Source organism: Dunckerocampus dactyliophorus, chromosome 8 (genome assembly GCF_027744805.1).
Source record: "Dunckerocampus dactyliophorus isolate RoL2022-P2 chromosome 8, RoL_Ddac_1.1, whole genome shotgun sequence".
Lineage (NCBI taxonomy): Eukaryota > Metazoa > Chordata > Actinopteri > Syngnathiformes > Syngnathidae > Dunckerocampus > Dunckerocampus dactyliophorus.
Genome location: NC_072826.1, coordinates 16,552,590 through 16,561,508, shown reverse-complemented (window position 1 = coordinate 16,561,508; position 8,919 = coordinate 16,552,590). Strand labels below are relative to the sequence as shown.

The 8,919-nt window shown below is 41.6% G+C and overlaps 1 protein-coding gene across 2 annotated transcripts in view; it reads left to right on the top strand.

Annotated features, from left to right (window-relative positions):
* The first annotated feature begins 1,762 nt into the window (after nucleotides 1-1,762).
* The window catches only part of slc12a5a (solute carrier family 12 member 5a), a 170,602-nt gene continuing 163,445 nt past the window's right edge, over nucleotides 1,763-8,919 (top strand). The window contains exon 1 of one of the 2 annotated variants that reach the window (XM_054783728.1): nucleotides 1,763-2,086. In XM_054783728.1, coding sequence (XP_054639703.1) covers nucleotides 1,888-2,086 — 199 coding nt within the window. In that variant the 5' untranslated portion in view covers nucleotides 1,763-1,887. The remainder of the gene's footprint in view (nucleotides 2,087-8,919) is intronic. The other variant, XM_054783730.1, reaches the window with a different exon arrangement.

Genomic DNA, 8,919 nt, shown 5'->3' with positions numbered 1-8,919 from the left:
ATCATCAACCTCTTGGCTCCTGTATAATGTATCTCGGCCGGAGAGGACGGAGCTCGAGGAGTATATGTCTACCTCACTTGCATCTGGACTCATTCGCCCTTCCTCCATCCGCCATCCGTCATCGCACCGCTGCCCCGGATTACAAGCCTGGACAGAGGGTGTAGCTGTTTTCCCGGGATCTGCCGCTCTACAAAGAAACTGCAACCCAGGTACATTAGCCCATACATGACGGAGCGTGTCATTAATCCTCCCTCTGTCCTGCTTCACCCTCCAGATTCCCTCAGGATAAACCCTGCGTTCCACGTTTCCCTCCTCAAGCCCGTCACCGCCAGCAACCTAAGCCCTCTTGAGGTGCCTCCTCCTTGTCTTAGGCTAATCAACGGCCACCCAGCATTTTTGTTCAAGGCCATTTTAGACATGAGAAGAAGGGGCAGTGACTTCCAGTACCTGGTCGACTGGGAGGGGTACAGCCCTGAAGACCCGAAGACCGCTCCTGGGTCTCTCATTCCCTCATTTTAGATCCTAGTCTCTTAACGAACTTTCACAAGCGTTTCCCAGAGAAGCCAGGTAGGCCGCGCCCGTTAATAGGGGGTGGTGGGTACTGTTATGTACACCCTTCTTTGTTTTGTTTCCCTGCCTTCTCCTTGTTTGTTTTTTTTTCTCCCCAGATCCCCTGCTCCCGGCTGGAGGCGGCGCTACTGGTCGCACCTGACTCTGATCATCTCCCATCTACTTATGCTAAATGCTGCCATCTGTGAGACGCTGGATTATTAACCCAAGTCCTCCACATACCCATGTGCTGTGTCTCTTCTGCTAAAACATTTGCCTTTTGCTCATTTTTGGTGCGCCCAGTAAGTACCTGCCTCTGCCAGTTTTTTTGTATTTACTTATTAATAGTGCTGTTCTTTTTCTCCATCGCCTTATGTTTAACCCGTGGAACTATAAAGACTGTGCTTCACCTCACATGCTTCTTGCCTCAGCATCTGGGGTCCAGAAAACACCAAAGTGTGACAGTTTTATATTTCTAATGTTATTTTAAACACTGTGATTTATGTAATATTCAAAATGTCAGTGAAAAAAATACATTAAAATAAATACATTTTACTGTGTTCAGAAATGTTTGACAGCCAGATGCAGTCATCAAAAGAACCACATCTGGCTCCCGAGCCATAGGTTCCCCTACCCTTGCACTGAGATCTGTTAGTATTTTGATTATATCTAGAGTAATATAATATATAAATATTAACAGTATTTTTACATTTTGGAAGTGCACCCCGCTACACCGATAACTGTTTTTAATATTTTAATTGCATTATAGACACAGTAAAGTATATTTTAAACCATATTTTTACATATTGGAAGTGCACTGCAACACACTGAGAGCTGTTTTTCATATTTTGATTTTTGAAAATTTAGGGTGCAAAATATTATCAGTCAGTGTGATACAATGTATTTTTGTACATAGTAAAATCATTCCTCACATAGCATTTGGTTAGAAAGTGCAGTGTGTCCGTCTTTAGCTTCTATAACAGTATGTTTCCAGGCTATGTGGTTGCCTAGCAACGTTTCCTTCCAGACGTTCAGGGTTCAAATCATTAAAAGCAGCCCCACATAAACGTCGCAATATTATAACATCACAATACAATCACATGGCTTGAGTTTCAAATATATTAGCTAGCGTCTCCTCCGATAAAGAACATTGTTTTTTTATGTTGTTCTTCGGCGTTAGGACCCGGATGCTCGCCATCGCGGACACCGGTTGATGACTAGGTCCACTCTGCATCTTCTCACCTGACCCGGACCTTCACACACACACGGCCCCCCTCACCACCACGATAACCCGACATAGAGGAGTTCGGTATTCGGTGGCTGCCTCCCGTATCAGCCATGAGCCAGAGGTTCACCGTCTCCAAGAGCGACAGCGACCGGCTCCCCGCGGACATCCAGGGGGAGGTGAATGAGCTCTTCGAGGGCGACGAGCCTCCGAGCAGCGCGGTGGAGGTGGAGAGTGGCACAGCCCCATCTCAAGAAGCAGAAGCAGCAACATCAGCATCAACATCAACATCAACCGTGGTGGAGCTGAAAGGTAGGAGACCACCCCTCCTCTTCCATACGCGCATCAACACATGCTTTATTTCATTTATCATTTGCTACATGCTACATGCTAGCAGATGTGTGACTTGAATGTGAAATGGCCACAATGGACAAAAAGCTGTGATATTTCATATATGCAAAATGTTTTTCTTCTTCACCGCATTGGTGCATTTCTTGCATATCTGACAAACAAAAGGATCAATATTTTGTAGTGGCAGTATACAGTATATGCCTAAAATATTTGCATATTTGTTTTAATTTGAGCACATTCTTGATTTTAATGGTGCACACACTCACCGGCCACTTTATGCTCACGTTTGATTAATTGATGTAACAGTAATTGTCATTGTTGTGACTATTTTGCATTTATGTAGAACAGAGGTATCCAAAGTGCAGCCCGGGGGGTTTGAATGGTGGCTGACATAAGCAAACATGCAGCATCAGTACACCAGAAACCTGAGTATTTGAAGGTTATACTGTTGCCTTCTGGTATGAAGCTTCTCTTCATTTTCCTCCTCTTCATGTCTTGATTTGCTTGTACCAGATACGTAAAATCCACATCATAAACTTGGATGCAGTGGTGCAGAACAATCAGAATCCCCCATTCGAAGCAAATGAAGAAAATGATGTACTAGTCACATGCAGTTAAGTGCAAATGTACCTCTCTGTGCGAGTAAATCAATGCTCTTACAGAAGGAGGTTTTTAAAAGAATGACATTTCAGATTAATTGGCTGGGCAGTCAGACGTCGGGGAGCCAGATTTCCAGTAAGCCCAGCTCTAACTTTGCACTTCCTTTTATTATCTTATTGCTTATGTGCTGCAGCCTTTAAACAGGCCTATACTAACCACACAAGCAATGTTTTAAGTCTCATTTGTGACATCTGTAATTGTCATAAAAGTGTACAAAGACAATTATTTGTGTACTAATCATGAATTCTGATGATACGCGATGAAGCAGAGATAGGTGTATCTGGGATGTGAGTCCCAGACCACACGAGATTAAAACATGACGAGATTTCAGAAAAAACAAGTCTCGCCAAAATAAACGTAATTTATAAACTTAATAACTTATCCTACCATAAATGTATTTGGTAATTTGGCCAGCTTCGATACAGTCGGCCCTCGAAATATCGCAGTTTGATTATTGCTCCCTCGCTGTATCATGTTTTTTGAAAAATGTATTAATTAAAAAATGATCATGGTTGACTACGGCGTATTATTAGTCAAATATTGCACGACAAAGATATATGTAGTATTCTGGCCACGAGGCATCAGTAGTGTTGCATTACTGAGACAGGACATTAGATTACCATCACACAGCATGTAGTCAGCCATGGCATGTCCGACATGATAGTGAAAAGAAGTTCTCCTCCCATTCTGTGTGGAAGTGGTAGGTTTTCTGCTTCTTTATCCTTCTTCTTTAGAAAGTCATAAACAGGTTTTCTGTGCTACGAAACTGTACTCCGAAAATGTTCCATTTATTAATATGGAATTCCACTTTGCATAAATTCACTTATCGCGGTCATGTCTGGAACCACTTAACCGTCATAGTTGAGGGATGACTGTATATTGCCATGTGCATACGTGTCTGTTCCCCTCTTCTCTCGCCTCCAAACAGGCAGGAAGAGGGTTCACTCTGTTTTTGTTTTCAGTCCCTAGGCCCTTTTGCTCCATTAAACAACAGCTTGAACGACGTGAACCTTCCTGTCAGTCATGCAGTCTCTGCCTCTGTGAGGGGAGGTGGGGCCGCTAGCATACACACGGCAGAAGAGTGTTGCCTCGTGAGGAGCAATGCAAGATAATGTAGTAGAAATTAGGAGGGACAAGGGTGCTTGCAAAGCCAAATGCCACAGCCCTGGTGTGGGAATGTTTTGGCTTCAAACCAAATGAGCATGGTGAGCCCATCAACACGGATGAGCCAGTGGTGGTAACAACAAAGTAACGCAACAAACTTCCCTGCCGAAAACATAACCACCGATCCATTTTTCCCATGGGGAAAAAAAACTACACGTGTAGATGCAGAGCCTTCGTCCCGGCAGTCAACACTCATTGACAATTGGTCGACAAAGTAAATACAAACGGAACAGACAAAATGGTGTGCGTTCACAGAAAGTGTACTTGGCTGCATCGCAAAACACACTGGCTGCTGATCTTTGAAACAGGGTAAGCTCATTGGAGTCTGACATACATTTAATATGATTTTAGCAACGCTGTCTGCTGCCATTGTGTCTGGTATGACTAGCAAGCTACTCCTCCCACAAAACGAACAAAACTCAATAATGCTGGGATCATGTTGTTTACTTACCATATATGTAGAAAGTGGGAAACTAGCTGTAGGTTTCAGAAATAATTTACTCCGGAAGCGACTTCACATCTGTTCTGACCGCTGTACCCTCTTTAGTCTGCGTGACTGCTTCACATGGGAGAAAAGAAAAAAACTCAGCTCACGCCTCTGGTTTCTCTCTGCTGTCTGTCAAAATCAAGGACCGCCCCGCCCTGCTCCATAGACCCACAGTGAAGCTCGGCTTTCCTGAAAGTGACGTTTTTTGCTGGTTTATGCAGTCAGGGTCTTGCTGTCTCTCTGACAGCTTCCGTAAACTGAAACCGTGAGCTTCAATGGAGATTTACCATAGCATCCATGCTGCTGCACAGGGAAGAGAGAACGCGTCAGAGAACAAACTTACTCAACAGCAGAGTAATGCTCAACATACTCACAAAATTAAGCACATTCTAGTGTCCTTTTAATGCAGTTTTAAGTCTACACATTTAAGTTTAACAAGCATATTTGACCAGTTGTTTTATCAAATTTAAATTTGTAGTGAATGAGCAATCACCACTGCTACCTTCGTACTTTGCTGCGAATTATTTCTTCAATTCAGTAGTGTTTCTCACCTTCTTTATTAAAGTTCTGGCACTTACACCTGAATACAAAAAGCACAGATTCCTCTTCTACTCAAAAATATGCAGTGTGCTTGACTGCCTCATCAGCGCATTGCGCAGCGCATGAAAGGTAGAAGGCAGGAGTCAGATACCCACACACACATAATCAAGATGATTTATTATTTCCTGGCTGGATTGTGTCGATAGTGTCCCAACTCTAAAAGAACCAACATCCATTCTTTACCAACGCATGGATGCTTTGTTTTGTTTTGGCACTCCACTAGTTTGTTGGGCGTACTTTTTGGCTATACGGTAACCGAGACAGTGTGCGAAAACCGACACACAGTTTTCATCGAAAACTGAACATAATATGATCTATTATATACCGTCTTTTATCTTGACGTGACCCCCCTCAATGATCACTACGGTACAGATTCAGCTAGCGAGGTAAAGAATGGAAGCTGAATTAATTGCTGCTTTAATCACAGGCTTAATTTTCTCTACAAGAAGTCTTAAAAGTGAACAATCTCCCTTCATGCGCTCCAATGCGATTGTGAATTAAAATCACGGTAGTATGGCTCTTCAGCACCTTTTCCCACCCCAAAATGATAAATGCTCCCAGTGTGCCTATTCATCCATCCATCATGGCTCTGGCTAGAACGATGGCCGTGGGGGTCCCTGTAGGAACAAATCTCTCCCTCTCCGCACGCTGCTCTTGAGGGATGAGGGAGGAATTTATTGAAGGACTTGCCCTCTCTTCATTTTTTTTACCCAAAATATGCCCATAACCTCATACATCAACTTTGCAGGTTGCTATGGCAACACAGCATCACATCTCCAAATGGTTTTGCAAAAAGACACCTGAGTAGCACGATGAATTAACGCCTTATTGCTTGTGTGACATATTGAAACAAGGTTTTATTCTAGCTAAATCAATGATAATTAATTTATTTAGAGTGTCTAAAACCAACCAGCTAGAACCAGCCACATTCGGTACGTGAATGGTGACATTCCAGCGTTTTAGCACAGGACTTGCTGATGTGATGCTGTTTCCATTGATCCAGACAGAGATGTGAGCAAAAAGTGTCATCTAGCTGCCAAACACCCCACATCCCTTTGACCTTGAAGTGGTGTCGAATAGATCTTTTGCTGGAGTCCAAAATGGGCTGGATGCCCTGCTGGTGATGGAATTACGAGGATTTTATCTGGCACCTGAAAAAGTGTCAAGCCATTAGACGTGTTTAAACATGCATTTATTGAGGTTGTGTTTGTTTTTGGGGAGCTAAAAAGAGCATAATTTACACAACATACAGTAAATTTGGTCACCGACTTCTTAAGCTGTGCTCTTAATATTCATTCATTGATCGGTCATTATATGTAATACAGAGCACTGATTCAATTGTATACCGTAAATGCTGTAATTGTAGCCACTATGTTTGCTTATCTGAACTGTAAAACTCATTGAATATAACAACTTCATTTTAACATTAATAAAGAGTTGGCGTGCATGAGAAAGCGGAAGGGAAAATATAGCCCTCTTTGACCACATGGTCATGTAATCGCGGGAAGGAGCAATCTGTTCAGCCAACATTAATACCACTGATGAGTTCATTGTAAACAACAGCACCGCAAGTGTAACTCGCATGACTTTTACACCAACAGTTGAGTAGCGCGATAGATATTTTAAAGCACATGCAGAGGTAGATAAAGGTGTTGGATGCGCTGCAAATGTAGCTACTGCCATCTTGTGGCGTTAACAAATTATTTCAGGAGGGTTACCTTATCAGCTATAGCTGTTAATGTTTTTTGACCCAGCACTAATTGGAGACCCAGGCAGTTATTTGCCCGAAACTATAGGAGACTGTGCGGTTAATTACATAGAGGCTTTAATTGGAGCATTTGCTCTAACTAACTGCCTCTATATTGACAAACAAGCTGCCTATTGTATGGGATTGGTATACTGTATGCTTAGAGCATTGAAGCGATTGCAACTGGACTGTTCAAGTTGTCTTAGAAGACAGGAATGGTTTCACTTTGTTTCGGAGGATAAATACATTGGATCTTGCACCAATTTTTCAGACTAGAGCTGTCCTATCTACAGTAGTCTGACTATAGTGGTTGTCCCACCTAGTCATTGACCATGAATTCTGATGAAGATAGGTGAAACGTCTTCTAAGACAACTTGAATAATCCAATTTAAATGGTTTTAATGCCCTGAGAATATAATGACATATATACGGTATAATGACCTGGCTAAATGAAAACGTTCACAGGCGAATACTGTATGCCTTTTTTATTATATGTTATGATTGTCGGATAGTCAGAAGCATTTATTTTTTCGTCCATTTGTGACTACCTTGCCCTATAGGCTATTGCAATTCCATTAAGTCTCTGGAATTGCAATCAGTGCAATCAGAAGCAGCATTGATTAGCTTTTACATGCTAAAAGGCTCTCAATATGATGCAGTGCAGTTCTACAATAACAAACAACACAACTGAAACTTAATTGTATTTCATTATTAGATTCTGCAAGTGTAAAAAAAGTACATGAAAAGAGGTACAGTGGCATGGTTTAGACGACAGGGGGAGCCCGACTAAGCGTTTTAAAAGGCGATGGCAAGCCACTGCTCAACAGGCACGTGCACAAACATTTTTGGGGGGCGGGGGGATTGGTGCTCAAGCCAGAAAAAAGGGCACCCATGGTGAAAATTATTCATAAAATAATTGTTGTTAAATGTTTTATTTATTATTATTTTATTTTGTAAAAGAGATAAATCTGTGCATAATAATCAAGAGTGACTTACAGAATCTCTATAAAGCTGACAACACAATACACAATAATACATACATATACAATATATATACACATAATATATACAATAATATACCACAGTATACTTCACCACACTGTCATGTACAGTGCCCTTCAACAGTGAGGTCAATTATTTTATTTTTGCTGTTCACTGAAAAAAATGGGGTTTGACATAACAAGATGAACATGAGAGCAGAGAGCTACATTTCAGCTTTTATTTCCAGGTATTTCATGTGAGCAAAAAGTATTGGAACATGTGACTGTGACAGGTGTGTTTTCTTTCCCAGGTGTGTCTTATTACATCACTTATTCAATCAATAAATAGCACCGAATGTCTATATTCAGTTGCAGCTTGGGTTGGATAGCTTTTGGCTGTGTCAACTGCATTTAGAGGTGAAAACAACATGAAAACCAGGGAGCTCGCTATAGGTGAAAAACAAGCAATAGTTTGAGCTTCAAAAATCCATCAAATCATAAAACCTTTGTCTCGGAATTGTTTAGGCTGAGTGCTTTGCATCCTCCGGTGCAGCCATTGTACTTTTGTTCATGAAGTGTTGTCTGAACAATATATAGTGATACCTTCATTTCCGTTGTTGTTGATGTCACCAACAATTGTTTAGTGTCAACTTCTGATGTTTTCCTTGTTCTACCTGTTCCACATCTGTTATCTCATGCACCAGTGGTTTCTTTCTTCTCCAGGACATTCCAAATGTTGGTAGTGGCAATCCCCAATGTTTATGAAATGGTTCTGATTGATTTTCCATCTTCTCTCAGATTCACGATTGCCTGGTTTTCACCCACAGAAAGCTCTCTGGTTTTCATGTTGTTTTCACCTCTAAATGCAGTATGCACAGGCAAAACCTATCCTACCCAATCTGAAACTCAGCATTGACATTAAGTGATATTATGGATTGAATAAGCAATGCAATAGGACACACCTGAGCAACAAAACACACCTGTCAATCACATGTTTATTTATATTGAATCCTACTTTGTGAAAATTCACTTATCACTGGAACCAATTAACCGTGATAAATGAGGGATTACTTTAAAGAAGGGGACTTTTCTCATGCAGGGCATGTGGTGCTTGAGCACCACTAGGGCTCTGTCTGTGCTCGTGCCTGAACAGCTC